Here is a 19,355-nt window from a genome sequence, read left to right on the forward strand (position 1 = left end):
CTGGAGTCTTCTACAGCTCTTTAGGTTGGATCCAGCCAACCTTGCTTGTTGTGAAAAAGAAAGGAGGGTCTTCTTTTGACCTCCCCCCAAATGCTATGTTAGGAATCACAAGAACTGCATGCCAAAAGCCGTGGGGAACAGGGCAACAACAAGGAAAAGAACTGGGTCGGACGGAGTAAAATATCTGGCTGGCTCCTGCCCATGTATTCATATGCCCCACAAGATAATTTCTGTCATTGCACTGCCAAGAATTGGGAAGGAAGCAGCAACTTTTCATAAAGAATTAAAGGGAAGGTGTTTCCTCGGTTGGACTCCAGCTCTGCCCCATGGCTTACTTTGACTGGTATGCAAGCAAGGAGATTTCATCACAGATAACGTTAAAGAATATTTGAGCTGTTGCCAATGAACATATTGTGCCTAGAAGATAATTGAGTTGCAGTTCCTATTCTCCAGTGGAAAATTAACTATGAAGTCTCTTGGGTTACAAACGGCAGAGTCAAAAGTTTTTGAAGTCAAAGGTCCAGTTTAAAGGGATTAGTGGGCTGGATTCTTCAACCCCATCCTGCTAAACTGGATCATAAGATTTCTTTTAAACCAAGCCTTTGTCCAATGGCTTTTTGCAATAGGGAAAGATTTCCTTGGATGGAAGAACTTATTATTGGTTGATTTCAGTCAATAATGATAATAATAAGTTCTTCATTATTATCATTATCGATGGATTTCACAGCTGCCAGTTCTTTAGCTGGGTGTTGGCCTTTCATTACAATTCGAATCTCACCCAGTGGCCTAGGAAGTTGTAATGCCTCGGCGTAGTATTCATGCGGATGCCAGGAAGACTGCCTGCTGAATCTGACAGCTTTATCTATCTATCTATCTATCTATCTATCTATCTATCTATCTATCTATCTATCTATCTATCTATCTATCTATCTATCTATCTATCTATCTATCTATCTATCTATCTATCTATCATCTATCTATCTATCTATCTATCTATCTATCTATCTATCTATCTATCTATCTATCTATCTATCTATCTATCTATCTATCTATCTATCTATCTATCTATCTATCTATCAAATTTATAGACCACCCCATCCCCGAGGGGCTCTGGGTGGTGCACAGCAATATCAGTATGTATACAATGTATAACAAGGGTCACAATAGTGACCATATTTACTAAAATCCATTAAAAACCATTAAAAACCATTTAAATAGTTGTCAAAACAATAATAACGGCGTCCTGTAACCCAATTCATTAAAACCTCCCCAGAAGGAGGGAGCGGCTGGACTCCTCCCTAAAAAGATAACAAATATATATACAAGAATGGAATTGTAAAAAATAAGGGAGCAAAGAAGCAAAGCAAAGGAGGGGGGGCGCACCTCAGCGACTGGACACTCCAAAGGCCCAGCGGAACAGCTCAGTCTTACAGGCCCTGCGGAATTCACCAAGGTCCCGCAGGGCCCGGACAGCTGGAGGAAGAGTGTTCCACCAGGCCGGGGCCAGGGCCGTAAAGGTCCTGGCCCATGTGGAGGCCAGCTGCATCATTGAGGGGCCAGGAACCACCAGCAAATTGGCCTCTGCCGAGTGCAGATGTTAATTTTGTCAATTTGAAGATGTTTCAAGTACTGCCCTAGCATTTTTGGAATGGCGCCCAGAGTGCCAGTTACCACTGGGATACCTCAGCTGGTCTATGCCATAGACACTGAAGCTCGATTTTCAAATCATGGTATTTAGTGACCTTCTCATATTCTTTTTCAATGGCTGTTGTTCCCATCCACACATACCAATACATACCATACCATACCAATACATACATGCAAATTAAGCATGGTGCCCTTATTCAGATGTAAGTAATAAAAAAATGGAACGTCCACAATACTATATCACAATAATCACGCCGCACTTCTGGCTCTATTTCTTATTTAAGTCCTGTAAACAAGCCTTTTAAGACAGCACAATTCACATTTCATTAAAGAAACAGGACTACATATTACGTGTATTAAAGGAACCAAATTCCAAGTTCATACAACCCTATTTTCATCTGATGTAGCCTTCACCATATCAATAGTCCAAAGAATTTCTTGTTTATAATCCATACATAGATGGTAGATATTGTAATCCATTCATTACAGGCTACGTTGGCAAGAACGCTTCGCACATAAACTGCGTTTTTTGTCTCCTGTGTTTTTCGTCTCCTGCGTTTTTCATCTCCTCCTTCAGTACCACAACCTTATGTGTAAATTTATCATAGACGTATCCAATGAGTAATATACTCTCTGTTAACAGAGCTGAAAAACATCCCACTGCATCCATTTCTCAGGATGTGAAAAGGTTTGTTTACAAGACTTAAATAACAAATAGAGCCAGAAGTGTGGTCCTTATTCAGATGACATGGTGACTGTGAATACTGACAGCATTGTAGTTATTCTGTGTGTAAATATATCACGTGAGGTATAAATCAGTGTCTAAATATATCACTCGAGATAGAAATCAGCAGATGTCGGACAGTTGTTCTTTTCAGATATTATGTCAGCACGTACCTAGTATATGCAGACATAATATCCAAAAAGAACAACTGTCAGACACCTGCTGATTTATATCTCAAGTGATATATTTAGTGTTGCCAGCCTGTAGGTGTGACCTGGAGATCTTCCAGAAGTACAACTGATCTTCATGCTACAGAAATCAGTTCCTCGGAGAAAATGGCTTCTTTGGACGGTGGTCTTTATGGTATTCTAGCTCACTGAGGTCTTCCTCACTGAGGAGGAGCAGCAGTGGCGTAGGAGATTAAGAGCAGGTGCATTCTGATCTGGAGGAACCGGGTTTGATTCCCCGCTCTGCCGCTGAACTGTGGAGGCTTATCTGGGGGAATTCAGATTAGCCTGTGCACTCCCATGCACACCAGCTGGGTGACCTTGGGCTAGTCACAGCTCTACAGAGCTCTCTCAGCCCCACCTACATCACAGGGTGTTTGTTGTGATGGGGGAAGGGCAAGGAGATTGTAAGCCACTTTGAGTCTCCTACAGGAGAGAAAGGGGAGATATAAATCCAAACTCTTCTTCTTCTTCTTCCTCTTCTTGAACCATGCCCTCCTTAGGTTCCATCCTAAAATCTCCAGCAATTTTAGAGTTGGCAACCCTAAATATATATGTGGCTCTCAGCCTATGACATGAGCATGCTTTCAAGGCTTTAAGGAATTTGACTCATACTTGGAGCTACAGAGATGGCATTTGGGGGGGATTGAGCACTCGTTTCACAGCCTCCTTCATTTCTTTGTTCCTCAGGCAGTAGATGATGGGGTTCAACATTGGAGTCACCACATTGTAAAGCACAGAAGCCAGAGTATCTAAATACGCAGGGTAACTAGAGCCAGGTCGGTTATAATTAAACATGCCACTGCTGAAAAACAAGGTGACCACCGTAAGATGGGAAGCGCAGGTGGAGAAGGCTTTGCGGCGGCCCTGGGATGTGCGGATCCTCAAGACCGCTGAGACAATATGAATGTAGGAAACCATGATGCAGAGGAAAGGGCTAACCCCAAGCAGCATCGTTACTACTACCAATGTGATTTGGTTGAGGAAAGTATCTGCACAAGACAGCTTGAGCAGCTGGGGGACATCGCAGAACACATGGGTCCAGATTGTGAGAGGCACAGAAGGGCACGAGACAAGTCATGGCGGTATGCAGCACTGAGTTGAGGAGGCCACAAGTCCACGAGGCCCCCACCAACTGGGCGCATAGCGTTCGGTTCATGAGGAGGGTGTACGTGAGGGGATGGCAGATGGCGACGTATCGGTCGTACGCCATCACGGCCAGAAGAAGGCACTCCACTCCCACAAAGGCCACCAGGAAGTAAAGCTGGACCAGGCAGCCCTGGAAGGAAATGGTCTTTGACTCGGCCAACAAGTTTTTCAGCACGTGGGGCAGAGTGACAGAGGTGTAGCACATGTCCAGGAAGGAGAGATGCCGAATGAAGTAGTACATGGGCGTGTGGAAGCTGGAATCCAGAAAAGCCGTGGCCAGGATGAGGCCGTTTCCAAACAAGGTGGTGACGTACATGGTCAGGAACAAGACGAAGAACAGAGCATGGGGCTCGGGGAAATGGGAGAACCCCAAGAAGACGAATTCTCTCACAGCCGTTTGATTTGCCATCCGCTCCAACAAGGATCGCATCTTGCATCTGAAACAGGGAAGAGGGTTAGAAAACACAGGGGACAATTTGCGCTTAACTCTCTAGGACATTTTGTCTGCCTGCATTAATTAATTAATTTTTGTGTTATCGTTGGTATATGATTCAGACATAACGCACACAATTCTCCAGCCACCGCACAAACAGTGATATTGATTTTCACTATCAAAAGTGATTCACATGAATAATGTTCTGTGAGAACAGTGAATAGGGATCCATCCTCCAGGTGTAGCCTGGGAATCCCTTGGAATGAGAACTCATCTCCACACTACAGATATCCATTCTTCTGAAGCAAAGGGGTGCTTTGGGGATGCCTTTTGCCCAGCTGAGTTCTCCTCCAAATTTCCGGAAAATTCTCCACCTCCAAATTTCCGGAAAATTCCCAACCTGGATCTGGCAACCTTACCCCAGAGGTGGGATCCAGCAGGTTCTCACCAGTTCCCGAGAGTGGGTTACTAATTATTTGTGTGTGCCGAGAGGGGGTTCCTAATTGGGTCTGCTTTTCCGTTAGAAATTCCATTAGGTCCAAAAATCATAAAGTCCTGTTGTTCCCTATGTGGCTGGTTAGCGAAGGTAGAAAACGGGATAATTCTCCCTGTTGGGCTGTTTTCAAAACATGTTTTAGTAATATGGCAAAGTTCCTTGTTTAAGGAAAGTATCCTTCTTTTGATTTCTAGAAACAAAATTAAGTATTTGAAAGTATTAAGTCAGGCAGTCAATTAGAGGAGAAGTCGTTGTTTCTGTTGGCAGTAGACGATAGGACTTGCTATAATGAGTTTAAATTATGGGCAGAAAGATACCAGCTGGAAATTAGGAACTTTTTTTTACAGTAAGTTTTTTACAATAACAGAGAAATTATTAATGCCCCGCCCCCGGAATGCCCGGCCACGCCCCGTCGTGCCCCGCCTAGCCCCATTGGCGCTACGCCACTGTTTGAATCCCACCACCATGGGAACCCGTTACTAAAATTTTTGGTTCCCACCACAGCCTTACCCCCTTTCCCTGCCAAAGGACTGGCACCCCTAATACTGAGGATTTAATCTGCATAGTATTTCTGGCTGGATCCAGCTACCCTTCTCGCTAGGCATGGAGCCACTGTGTTGTAGTGGTTAAGAGCGGCAGACTAATCTGGTGAACTGGATTTATTTCCCTGCTCCTACACCCAAAGCCTCTGGGGTGACCTTGGGCTACTCAGTTCTCTCAGAGCTCTCTCAGCCCCACAAGGTGTCTGATGTGAGAAGAGGAAGGGAAGGAGTTCCTAACTCCCTCTGAGTCTCCTTGCGGCTGATGAAAGCAGAGTAAGCATCCTTATTGCAAGGGCATGGATGAGACTGAGGCGAAGTTGGTTCCCCCAAGCCTCAGGTACTGCAAAGCTGAGCAGATTTATAACTAAGCTCCTTGATTTCAGTTGGTTTAAGACTGGAGTAACTCTGGATAGGATTGAGCTGCTGCTTTGGAACCATATCTAACTCAAAAGAGTAATCAGTCCCATGCAGATTCACTCCCAACTGTTGATAGGCAACGTGCCATTCACACAATCTAGGTGTAGGGAGACACATGAAACGTGCTGGGTGAACCTTGGGGTACTTACAGTTCTCTCGGAACTCTCTCAGCCTCACCTACCTCTCAAGGTGTCCCTTGCGGGGAGAGGAAAGGAGTTTGCAAGCCACCTTGAGTCTCTTTACAGGAAAAAAAGGCGGGGAATAAATCCAAACTCTCCTTCTTTGAGTTAGCAAAGTATAAAAGTAATGCCATACTAAGTAACATTTGTGAGGTGTGGGATGTGCCAAGACTGTAGCCCCTTGAGTAAGTGAAAAAGGACAGTTGCTTGTTAAGACCTAAGATACTGATGAATGCTAATTCAGGGTTTTTCCTGTTGGATTCTCCCTTTGAAGTTCAGTAGGGAAAAGTGTGACAATTTTTATTGTTTCCCATGACCCATTAGAAAGGAAAAGTAGAGCAGAGTCGTCAGGAAGTGAGTTCCTTCCATGTATATTTGCTCCGGCTTGCAATCTGCATTTGCCTGCCCTTTGTCTGCCTACTTCTGCTGCATGTCTGCCTTTTCTTCTGGGTATCTCTCTCTTGATCCTTCTGAATCGTTTTCTTTCTTTTACTCACCCATGGCTGGCTTATCATAGCTGGCTTCCCTTCTACCACTCACTGCCTTTCTTTCCTTGTGCTTCCCCAACCCCGCTTCACCCCATCAGACAGACTGAACCAGTCAAAAACACTCACCCCTTTAGCATCTAAGGAGACTTGTTGCAAACCATGGTTCTTTGTGATTGCTCAGCAGAGTCAACGGGTTGGAGCACACCAGCTTTTCCACCTGCAATAGAGGGGGAAGCCCCCCCCCCCTTTTCACCACCGAGAAGGCTATGAAGGGAATCTTGGCACACACACAGACAAGTCACACAGGACTAGCATGGCAGTGAAGGGTGGAATCAGGCAAGATCAAGCGGAAAAGTTGATAGGGTCCAAATTTAGGTGAATGAAATTCAAAACCATCCTCTGTTCCTCAACATTCCTGCTAGCTTTTTTCACTCAACGGTCTCGCCCAGTTCTCGTCCTTTCTGCACCCTCTATCCTACCTGGCATTTGTCCGTGCAGATCCTGTGATCCACACAGCACAGCTTTTTGGGGGAGTCAAATGAGACCGCCTCCCTTTTTGACTAACAGAAAAATGGGCTGGATCCAACCCACGTTCTTGTAATTTCAACGCAAGCAGACTTTGCACATAAATAGATGCTGAGACCTTTTATTCTAATAATTCAGTTAGAGAGAGAGAGAGAGAGAGAGAGAGAGACAGACAGACAGACAGACAGACAGACAGACAGAGAGGAGAGGGGAGGAGAGAGAGAGAGAGAGAGAGACAGACAGACAGACAGACAGACAGGCAGGCAGGCAGGCAGGCAGGCAGGAGAGAGGGGGGAGAGAGAGAGAGAGAGAGAGAGAGAAATGGCTAGGATGGTAGAGGAGAAATTCCATGAGAAAAATATATTTACCAGAGAATCTCACAAAGATAAAGCGTCGGTAGTATATTTTCCACACGATGCATCCTCTACCTCAGATGAATAAATCCATGTATATTTAAATTGTCATTTGCATCCAGATTGCCTGCAACTTTTAATAATTGTGTGAGAGAGACTATATAAACCTCTCTTGGCACCAGTGGGATCATTAAGTAATTCTCTACCCAATAGCAAGATTGTTTTTTGTTTTCCTGAAAAAAAGAGAAATTCCTTGATTTGGACCCAGAAGGTTTTCTAGTTTGCTTCACTAAGCCAACGGCATGGTCTTCCATAACATGAGAATGCCATACATTGCTTTAACATAGAAGCATCTGTCTTTCCAAATGATTTTTTTCTGAGTAACACTTATAGGAGTCACCAGGAACCCTATAATAAAATGGGAAAATAGGGTTGCTGTTGAGAGATCTCCCACCAAAGTGGAGGATGTGGAACTCTTAGCTGTATGCTTTGTTATGTGTTTTATTCTGTACCCACATTTTGTTGGGCCACAAGACTGAACCCTAAGCTAGAGTTTTACCTCAGTTCAAAGAGCCAAAAGCCGCAAGCGGTACAAATGGAGGATTGCGAAAAAAATATTTATTTATTTATTTAAAACATTTGCTGCTTTCCCGCCAAATTTAAGGTCCCCCCAGGCGTCAAACATTAAACTATTTCAAATATTAGAACATTTATGATGTTGAAACCCATTTTCATAATAAATATATATTACATTAATATAACAAGTATAAATATAAACACATACGTAACCCTGCGGGTTTGGCTCTCTATTGGACCTTGAGGGGGGAAAGGCATTTTATCCCTAAAGGAGAGCAGTAGAAAAGGCCTGAGAGAAAGGACAATGCACAGGAAAAAGAGTTCTGAGGAGAAAAAAGGAGACAAAAGTCATCTGTTGGTTCTGGTGGGTTTTCCGGGCTGTGTGGCTGTGGTCTGGTGGATCTTGTTCCTAACATTTCACCTGCATCCCTGTTACACAGTGTGTAACAGATTTCCCTCTGTGATACACCTCTGAAGATGCCAGCCACAGATGCAGGCGAAACATTAGGAACAAGATCCACCAGACCACGGCCACACAGCCCGGAAAACCCACCAGAACCAGTTGAATCCGGCCGTGAAAGCCTTTGTCAAAAAATCATCTGTGTTCACGGGCAGAGAAAAGAGTGACCTGAAGGAACCTCAAGAGAGCTGCAGACTCAAAGATCTGCAGCAATACAAAAATGCCTCAAGAGCAGAAGGGGACCTGTTATCCCCAGAGGCCTTCTTCCTGCTAGCTGCCACTTCCTGCCTCTCTCTTTTACTTCCATGAGTGCACTATGTGACAGTGGTGTAGCAAGAGGGGGATGCGGGAGGGCTGGTGCCCCGGGTGGCACTTCCTTGAGGGCACATTGCAGGACCGTGCCTCCCCTCGCATCTGCGCTCCAGCAGGGGCTCAGTTGAATGCCAAAAAGTGGGGCTTGGCTCGCCCAATCTCCACGTGGAGAATCGGGAGTGGGGCAAAGCTGGGGGGGGGGAGTTCTCAGTGTTAGCCACAGGTGCCGTTTTATAAAGCTACACCCCTGACATGTGCTCTCGGCATCTCTCTCCATCCTCGCTTAGATAGTGTCATGGGCTCAGAGTCAGCCAGCCAGGAGTCCTCTGATGAGGAGCACTGGCAGTAGGACCCCACTGTGCTGGAGTCCCAGTCAACTGGGCCTCAAGCACAGCCAGAAGTCTCATAGGATGTAGAGCTGGCCCAAGTCAAGAGTTGGAAGCCAGAGTGCTTGCAGAAGCACCTCCAGCTACTGAGGGCCAACCTAGCAGTCCACCCAGCTCACCTGAGTCTGTAAGACAACTGAGGATTTGCACCCAGCAGGAACTGCACTCTATAAGGCGCAGTGCACACTTGGAAGCCCTAATCACAGAAAATGCTGTGAGTCAGCTCAGGATTAAGACTGAGACACAACACAGGCATATAAGAAACTGGGAAGTGGAAGTTGCAGGAGCAACCTTGTTGAACGCCTGACAGTTTTCTGCCACACCCGCTTGCAGACCGATTCCTTGGACTGGATTGCCTGACTTGACCTCGCTTGGACCCTTGACTGCCTCTTACCAGACCTACTTGGACTCTGTTTCTCTGGACTCAGAGCAAGACTGCTCTCTCCCTTTCTTGCTTCTGTGCCTGCTATTGGCTGGGACCTGACTCTCCGGGTGGGCAAAGACAAAGCAGAAGTTTAAAAAACAATAGAGGAACACAAATGATGATGGAGAAACCACAGGCCTGGTGGAACAGCTCTGTCTTGCAGGCCCTGCGGAACCGTGTCAGGCCCTGCAACTCACAGCTAATATCAGAGAAGTCAGAGGTCAGAAGCTGAAGATGGAGGAAAGGAGGGGATCCTGAAAGAAAACAGGCCAGTCACTGTACCTCTTGCAAGATCCTGTGTGGTAAAGAGATCGTTACGAAAAGGTACCGCTGTCAGACTCTGAGGTCGATTCCGCACTTGGGTTATCGACCTAAGTTCGAGCTGCGTTCGACCTAAGTGCTCCGCACAACCACTGGGATTGACGTGGTTTTGTACCAGCTTCGCCCTGTGTAACGGTCAAATTTCCGACTCCAGTTGGGAACTACTACTTTTTCAGGGAACCACGCTCGAACTCAGCTCGATTCCAGGAAAGTGCAGAATCTCTGGTGCCAGGAGTCCCCCATTCAGCCAATCACAGCTGAGTGTTTCGGGCATGCGTACAGCTGGCCAATCAAAAAACACCATCTTCGTTCCTTCATTCCTGTGGCAGTTTTTTTTATAACATGTGTGGGGATAGACGGAACATGGCCATAGAACAGTAGCCAATCGGAACGGAGCAGCAAAGAGGCACAGGATGATTCCGCCCTCCGAGCTGGGATCAAGCTGGTTGCAGTGGGGAACAACAATGGCTTCGACCTAGGTTAGTACCCTTCTCAGGGAACTGGGTCGAACCTATTTTACTCGTGTGCGGAATCGCCTCATCAGTGATTTTAGAAGAACCTGTTCTGGCAGATATGTGGACTAATAGTTCTTCTGCAAGTGTTCAAGGTTACATGAGAACAGGGTTCAAATTAAGAATTCAGCTTGGTAAGATATTGTGCTGGGATACTGTGTTGTCATTGCTAAGGTATGGTTAGAATGGATAAACACCTTTGAAAATGGCTGCTCCATCAGCAATCATGGAAGATAGATTAACCAAGTATTATCTCCGAACCAAACCATACCTAACTTAAATCTGTTTCACTTAACTTTAAAATTCATTTTCATCCAATTAGAAAAATCCTCTTCTTCACTTCAGCTTTCACAACTGTAGGTAGGTACCCAATCATTATTATAATCCTGTACAAAATATTTTACCCAGTCTTCCAATCTAGTTTAAATTCATTAATATGTTTGTCCAAAATATATCCATTCCATTTTGCCAATCTTACACATTCGATAACTTTGATTTGCCATTCATGTATGTTTTCTTTTTTCTTTATACAGAAAATGATTAATTGGAAGAACTAATTCTATCATATTAAATCAAACAGTGTCCACATTTATTGCATTATGTAAGACCATATTATGCCGGGTTTAGCTGAGCTAACTGAAATCTTCTGGGTCCAATTCAAGAAACTTGATTTATCAGGAAAAAGAAAACAAAACAGCTTACTGAGCTGAGAATACTGCAACTATCCCTGGGTGAATCAACCCCAGGAGTACAAAGATATGTTTATATAGTCTGTTTCTCACTTCAACAATGGAGACGGGAGTATTTTTTAAAAAAAATATGACAATCAGAATACAAAATAACTATTGAAATATACATGGATTTATTCATTTGGTGTGAAGCGGCATGCAGGACGCATTGTATAAAAAATACAAAATGGATACTGCATCATTGTGAGATTCTTTGGTAACACATTTCTGTAATGCAATTTCTTCTCTACCGTCCTATCTGCCTGTCCATCTCTGTCTTTCTCTGTTCTGCATAATTTTGTCGTTTCCATTTGGAATCAAAGGTCCCTGCGCACAAAATCGGCTGTAATTGCTGCTACAATGCTGTGGATTGGATCCAAACAGGTTTTCTGCTGGTGAAAAAGTCAGAGGGGTGGTCCACTTTGACCACTCAAAAAGGCTATGATCTACAGATCGAGGGCATGAACAGAGCATGAACAAAAGTCAGGTGGGGTGGCAGAAAGAAGAAAGGGAATTGGATGAGTTTGAGTGAAAAGGCTCTGTGAAGCGAACCCAGCTTTGCAAAGGGATGAATTGGCAGAAATGTTGATGAATAGATCATAATTCTGAGGTTTTTGTATACTGGTTGGATCCTACCAGCTTTTGTGCTTGATGTTCCCTAATTCTCCACCTCTCTGCAAGCCTGATCCTGTTTGATTTTTCTCTCAATAGCTTCCCCAATTTCCTTTACAGCTTTTGCAGTGGCCAAAAGGGGTCTTTCTTCCTTCGGTCACTACTGGTAGGCTGCAACCCTTTCAGATGCCGTGGTGTGGCATCGTTTGTTCGTGACCGGAATGTGAAAGGAACTCTGCCCACACACCACGGGAGTGAATGTCTGTTGGAAGGTTTTCACATGGAGCTGTCCGCAAGGTTCAGATGCCGAACTGCAGCATTGTCCTTCCATATGAGGAGAGGCTGCAGCGTTTGGGACTCTTGAGTTTGGAGAGGAGGCGGCTGAGGGGGGATATGATTGAAGTCTACAAAATTATGCATGGGGTAGAAAATGTTGACAGAGAGAAATTTTTCTCTCTTTCTCACAATACTAGAACCAGGGGGCATACATTGAAAATGCTGGGGGGAAGAATTAGAACTAATAAAAGGAAACACTTCTTCACGCAACGTGTGACTGGTGTTTGGAATATGCTGCCACAGGAGGTGGTGATGGCCACTAACCTGGATAGCTTTAAAAGGGGCTTGGACAGATTTATGGAGGAGAAGTCGATCTATGGCTACCAATCTTGATCCTCCTTGATCTGAGATTGCAAATGCCTTAACAGACCAGGTGATCGGGAGCAACAGCCGCAGAAGGCCATAAGAACATAAGAACAAGCCAGCTGGATCAGACCAAAGTCCATCTAGTCCAGCTCTCTGCTACTCGCAGTGGCCCACCAGGTGCCTTTGGGAGCTCACATGTAGGATGTGAACGCAATGGCCTTCTGCGGCTGTTGCTCTCGATCACCTGGTCTGTTAAGGCATTTGCAATCTCAGATCAAGGAGGATCAAGATTGGTAGCCATAAATCGACTTCTCCTCCATAAATCTGTCCAAGCCCCTTTTAAAGCTATCCAGGTTAGTGGCCATCACCACCTCCTGTGGCAGCATATTCCAAACACCAATCACGTTAGCGTGAAGAAGTGTTTCCTTTTATTAGTCCTAATTCTTCCCCCCAGCATTTTCAATGAATGCCCCCTGGTTCTAGTATTGTGAGAAAGAGAGAAAAATTTCTCTCTGTCAACATTTTCTACCCCATGCATAATTTTGTAGACTTCAATCATATCCCCCCTCAGCCGCCTCCTCTCCAAACTAAAGAGTCCCAAACGCTGCAGCCTCTCCTCATAGGGAAGGTGCTCCAGTCCCTCAATCATCCTTGTTGCCCTTCGCTGCACTTTTTCTATCTCCTCAATATCCTTTTTGAGATGGGGCGACCAGAACTGGACACAGTATTCCAAGTGCGGTCGCACCACTGCTTTATATAAGGGCATGGCAATCTTTGCAGTTTTATTCCCAATTCCTTTCCTAATTATCCCCAGCATAGAGTTTGCCTTTTTTACAGCTGCCATGCATTGAGTTGACATTCCCATGCAACTATCAACTAAGACGCCTAAATCCCTTTCCTGGTCTGTGACTGATAGCACTGACCCCTGTAGCGTGTTTGTGAAGTTTGGATTTTTTGCCCCTATGTGCATCACTTTACATTTTGCTACATTGAACTGCATTTGCCATTTCTGAGCCCACTCACCTAATTTATCAAGGTCCGCTTGGAGCTCTTCGCAATCCTTTGTGGTTCTCACCACCCTACATTGCATTCACATCCTGCATGTGAGCTCCCAAAGGCACCTGGTGGGCCACTGCGAGTAGCAGAGAGCTGGACTAGATGGACTCTGGTCTGATCCAACTGGCTTGTTCTTATGTTCTTATGTTCTTGTTTTCTTCATTGGTTTGAGATCAGAGAAACGATGAGGAAAACACACCAAGGCAATAAATGGAAAATAATGTCTGAAAGCGTGGAGGAAAATTGCAGCAGTAGAGCACCCAAACTGCAGGAAAGCCTCAAAAGGCCCCTTCCACTACACAGAATAATGCACTTTCAATCCACTTTCGCAATTGTTTGCAAGTGGATTTGGCTATTCCACACAGTTAAATCCAGCTTCAAAGTGCATTGAAAGTGGACTGAAAGTGCATTATTCCACATGTGCGGAAGGGGCCACTGTCGGTCTCATAGGAGTGACCTAGGCTAACTCTGCTCAAGATAAGCCCTCAGCAAACCACCATTGCCTCAGTTTCTCCCACATCCCCACCCATTTATATGGAAATAATGATGGTTACCAACATTACAGGGCTGTTGCAATGATAACTGAAATAAAGCATTCATATTACTGCTTTTGCTACCATTTCTGGCTGAAATGGCTGAAATGCTAAGTGGGTTTTGTCCCCAGCATCCCTGCAAGATGTTATTCAGTTGCACTGCATTTTGGTAGATGAAATTCATATTTACTTGTTGTGTGCTTGCAGGAGAATTGCATGTCTACCCCAGGGGGCATTCATTGAAAATGCTGGGGGGAAGAATTAGGACTAATAAAAGGAAACACTTCTTCATACAATGTGTGATTGGTGTTTGGAATATGCTCACATAGGAAAAGGGGGTGCAATAGTAAATATTAATAATAATAGAACTACCACTACTGTTGCACTCTGGCTATAACTAATATTTCAAATATAGATATATGCATTTGAAATATTAGTTATAGTCAGAGTGCAACAGTAGTGGTAGTTTGGAATATGCTGCCACAGGAGGTGGTGATGGCCACTAACCTGGATAGCTTTAAAAAGGGCTTGGACAGTTTTATGGAGGAGAAGTCAATCTATGGCTACCAATCTTGATCCTCCTCAATTTCAGATTGCAAATGCCTTAACAGACCAGGTGCTCGGGAGCAGCAGCAGCAGCAGAAGGCCATTGCGTTCACAGCCTGCATGTGAGCTCCCAAAAGTACCTGGTGGGCCACTGCGAGTAGCAGAGTGCTGGACTAGATGGACTCTGGTCTGATCCAGCTGGCTTGTTCTTATGTTCACGTTGGTGGCCAATTCAAATGCCTGTGGGTTGGATCCAGCTGATTTTTCTATCAATAAAAAGGGGGGAGAGGGGAGCAAAAAAAACTATGCTGAGGATCATGGGACCTGTGTGGAAGAAAGCAATACAAGATGGGACCGTCGTACAGAGGGGAACTAGACAAGATATAGTGGGAAGGTTAACTGGATTCAACCGACTGTCACAATAGAGAAAATGCAGGCAGGGAAGGGAAGAAAAAAATCCAAAATATCATAAGGTAAGTCCCAGGTTCAAATGGACAAATATTCCCGTTTCATTATCACTTTGAATATACATTCAATAGATTGTTCATTAAAACAAACAATGGCTTTTTAAAAAGTTTGATTAAGAGTTCTTTCAACATCTAAGATCCAGTCTCCAGGGCTGCATTAAAAATGTAGCCACTTTCCCCATAAGGTAGTGGTTCTCAACCTTCCTAATGCCACAACCCTTTAATATAGTTCCTCATGTTGTGGTGACCCCCAACCCTAACATTTATCCATTTTAAAGATGGAGAACACTGATGCAGAGAGTCTTAGGCGACCCCTGTGAAAGGGCCATTCGACCCCCCCCCCCAAAAGGGGTCCTGACCCCCAGGTTGAGAACCACTGCCATAAGGTGTACAATTCCTCAGAAAAAGTAAACAAACGTTCTACCGATAGCCTGTTACCAGAGACACGAGTGACCCTATTGCAAAATTGTCCCTCTTTGTTTTCTAACCCTTTCCCCCATTCAGACGCAAGACATGATCTTTGTTAGAGCGGATGGCAAATCAAACGGCCGTGAGAGAATTTGTCTTCTTGGGGTTCTCCCATTTCCCCGAGCCCCATGCTCTGTTCTTCGTCTTGTTCCTGACCATGTACGTCACCACCTTGTTTGGAAACGGCCTCATCCTGGCTACGGCTTTTCTGGATTCCAGCTTCCACACGCCCATGTACTACTTCATTCGGCATCTCTCCTTCCTGGACATGTGCTACACCTCGGTCACTCTGCCCCACGTGCTGAAAAACTTGCTGGCCGAGTCAAAGACCATTTCCTTCCAGGGCTGCCTGGTCCAGCTTTACTTCCTGGTGGCCTTTGTGGGAGTGGAGTGCCTTCTTCTGGCCGTGATGGCGTACGACCGATACGTCGCCATCTGCCATCCCCTCACGTACACCCTCCTCATGAACCGAACGCTATGCGCCCAGTTGGTGGGAGCCTCGTGGGCCTGCGGCCTCCTCAACTCAGTGCTGCACACAGCCATGACCTCTCTTGTGCCCTTCTGTGCCTCTCACAATCTGGACCATGTGTTCTGCGATGTCCCTCAGCTGCTCAAGCTGTCTTGTGTGGACACTTTCCTCAACCAAATCACATTGCTGGCAGTAACGCTGCTGCTTGGGGCCAGCCCTTTCTTCTGCATCCTGGTTTCCTACGTCCACATTGCCGCAGCGGTCTTGAGGATCCGCACGTCCCAGGGCCGCCGCAAAGCCTTCTCCACCTGCGCTTCCCACCTCACGGTAGTCACCTTATTCTACACCACCTGCATGTTTAATTATAACCGGCCCAGTTCAAGTCACCCTGCGTATCTCGACACTCTAGCATCTGTGCTTTACAATGTGGTGACCCCAATGTTGAACCCCATCATTTATTGCCTGAGGAACAAAGAAATGAAGGAGGCTCTCAAACGAGCGTTCAGACCCAAACAGTCACTGTCCCTGTGGCTCCAGTAGTTGACCAAATTCCTAAAATGTCACTGCTGGATAACGTTGTAAATGTGTTACTGGCACATGCTGAAAACCTTTCCTTAACATTTATTTAAATACACTACTAACACCTCACACTGTTTAAGTTTTGTTCCTACTGGATGTATCCCCTGATCCCCGAGACATATCAAATCTGATCATATGTTCCTCTTATACTTTTAATCTATTTTATCCTTTGGGCCTTCACACTGATGACCCACCCCACCCCCACACAGGCGCGCACACACAAACTTGCACAAACACACACACACACACACACACACACACACACACACACACACACACACTTCTGTTCTTGCTGTAATCTAAGAATCAAACAGTCTGTGATGGCAGAACCTACCAATATTTACTCACATGTCGTGTATGGACCTTTTTTTTTATATACAGAAGGTGCAAAAAGAGAGTTGATTTAATTCATTTAATTCTGTGTATCTTGTTTTTAAAAGTAGCACTGCCTTGTGCATGGCTCTGTTGTTTCTGTTCTTTCAGCTTGCTGTTGATTTTGTTTCCCTTTATTACTTAAAATGCTTGTACCCAAATAAAATATTTTGAGGTAGGTCATGATTCCACAGAAACCATGATATTCTATTAATACACAATTTTTTTTAAAAAAAACCCAACCATTTGTATTGCAGCTGGTGAGATTGGATTTAGTGTCGCTTGTTTTTCAGACTGTAATTTTGCCATCAAAATCTCCCCGACCTGAAAAGGTGCTTATCAGTCCAGCCTCCTAGTCCACTTATCCCCAGTGTAACACCTCCGGATGCCCTTGCCATGTCATTCATCACCATAACATCTCTTTCCAATACAATCCTGGCTTTCCCCCATCTTACTATGTAGGGGTGAGCCCGCGAACCCTGTAGAAAGAGTGCCTGGCATGCCGGTGCCGGCTACGGCCTTCTGGGCGCACACGCTCCCCCAACCCCCTCTCCCCCATGAGTCACGGGTCATGAACTGCCTGGCTCGCAGCCACCAGGTGTCCCATACAAAGGGACAAAAGGGCTCTTGCCCTCAGGTGAGGATTAGACCCAGACGCGGATGCTTCCTCCCGCACGTAGCAGCCCGATGAGATCATGCGTCACATGATGATCTCCCGGTCTCCCGGTCTCCTGCCTGCCCGACCCCTTTACACGCCCCCATTGAAACCCTAATAAAAGGTGTGAGGGGCGAGCACACGGCAGAGTTGCCAGGATCACGGGATCCCGCGCTTCCTGCTGCTGGCACTCTCCACCAGATGAAATCTCTGCGTCTCGTCTCTTCCTTGGGGCCTCGTGGGTCAAGACTACATACTAGATAAGGAAGAAGAGCCCAGGAGACTCCTTTTGTACAAAGGGACTACTTGCCTAAAAATGGCTACTACATATTGGGTGGACATCTTATTTGGAGTCTTCAGAAGTCTCTGATTGGCCCCTGCCTAGAATTACCAATGGTGGCTTGAGAAATCCCAGGAAATTTGGACCCAGTACTTGGGGTGGGTGAGCGGTAGCTCAGTGGAGATACAATGCAACCAAGTCCCAAGCTACCATTTCCTTCAGTGGAACAGAACTCTGTAGTCTGGACATCAGTTGGAAGTCCAAGAGAACTCCAGACAACTTTGCCTCTTTCCCAGGGCAGCCATTCTGTGGTTAGCTGAACCTCTTCCTGGCAGCAATTTTATGGTGGCACCCAGTGGTGGGATTCAAAAATTTTAGTAACAAATTCCGATGGTGGTGAGATTCAAACAGTGGCGTAGCGCCAATGAGGCTGGGTGGGACACGACAGGGGCGTGGCCAGGCATTCCAGGAGCAGGGCATTCCTGGGCAGGGCTGTGGCAAGGACACAGGGCATGCACGCCCCAGGTGCAGTTCCCCTTAGCCTCGCCTCTAGATTCAAATAATGTCTGTCTAATGTGTTAAAAAAGCAATATACTGAAAGGTAGTGTATTATTTCTTTTTAATATAATTACATTGATTGATTTTAAATAATAACATAAGTAAGGAGAGAAACCAAAAACTGTTTACAATTGTTAACACATTACAAACATATCTAATTGTTTATCTCTCTCAACCCCTCCTACTAAAACATCCTATATTGCCTCCCTCCTTCCCATATTTCCCTCTCTCCCTCCTTTCTACTTCCCCTTCTGATTCCCATAACTACTTTATCTATTCCACTTGAAAGAAAACTAAGAGAGGGAGAGATCCAAAATCCTTAATCTAAAAGAGTGGTTTAAACTCCTCTCTTTCCAATATAAATTTCAAGGGAAAAAAAGAAAATGAAAAATCTTTACCTGTAATACTTTCCCAACCTTTATACCAATGAACAAAAAAAATAGAATTACTATATATTGTATTATTTCATACAGTTCATACACACGTGGGGGGGTGCCACAGGGGGCAGGGGGAGCCGCAGGGGGCCCTGGGGGGTGATTTTGCATCTCCCACTTGACGAGATTTGTTGTACCCAGGGACAGAGATTACCCCCTTGTCCCTAGTGGAGTTAATCATTAATAACCGGTTCTCCGAACTGAGAAAATTTTAGTAACCAGTTCTACCGAATAGGTGCGAATAGGCTGCATCCCACCTCTGGTGGTACCCACTACTCAAAACGACTGCAAAAAACCACCGATCAAACAGGTTGGCGTCCCATCACCCTACTCCAACTCCCTGCCCAGGAGGGCATTTTGATCCAACCACACCTAACCACACAGCACTATCTCAAAAAATACCAGTGTGTGCTACAGCTGGAGCGAGTCTTTGGGGAATTTCTTCATCTTCTTGAGGGGAGGGAAGATTTTTGTGTCCCATCTTCCTACTAATGGAGAAACCTCTGCCCTGGAGAAAATTCCCAGAAAAAAAGGTCACTCAACTGCAAGGGAAACAGAATGACAAAAGAGACATCTTTCACTTTTGGGGGTGGATTGGGACACTGAAGATGGCTCCTCCAAACCCAGGTCTCAACCTGAGCACGCACTGTCAGAAAATACATGGTGCATGTGCCTCAGTTGAGACGACGGGGCGGGGAAAGCTTGGGGAAGCAATGAGAAGCTTGCTGCCAATCAACATGAAAGTATAGGCCAGTGATGGTGAACCTTTTCGAGACCGAGTGCCC

At 45.4% G+C, this 19,355-nt stretch overlaps 2 protein-coding genes across 2 annotated transcripts; one reads left to right on the plus strand and one right to left on the minus strand.

Moving 5' to 3' along the window:
• Window positions 1-3,219: 3,219 nt before the first annotated feature.
• LOC125444020 (olfactory receptor 5V1-like) lies at window positions 3,220-4,159 on the minus strand. Its single transcript, XM_048516459.1, is given in 2 exon segments — window positions 3,220-3,636; window positions 3,638-4,159. Coding segments are annotated over 2 exon segments (936 nt in total). The 5' UTR covers window positions 4,157-4,159.
• An 11,125-nt stretch (window positions 4,160-15,284) lies between these two features.
• Window positions 15,285-16,232, plus strand: LOC125444022 (olfactory receptor 5V1-like). Its single transcript, XM_048516460.1, has one exon. The coding sequence runs from the start codon at window positions 15,288-15,290 to the stop codon at window positions 16,230-16,232; it is 945 nt and encodes a 314-aa protein (XP_048372417.1). The 5' UTR covers window positions 15,285-15,287.
• The last annotated feature ends 3,123 nt before the right edge of the window (window positions 16,233-19,355 follow it).

Source organism: Sphaerodactylus townsendi, linkage group LG15 (assembly GCF_021028975.2).
Source record: "Sphaerodactylus townsendi isolate TG3544 linkage group LG15, MPM_Stown_v2.3, whole genome shotgun sequence".
Lineage (NCBI taxonomy): Eukaryota > Metazoa > Chordata > Lepidosauria > Squamata > Sphaerodactylidae > Sphaerodactylus > Sphaerodactylus townsendi.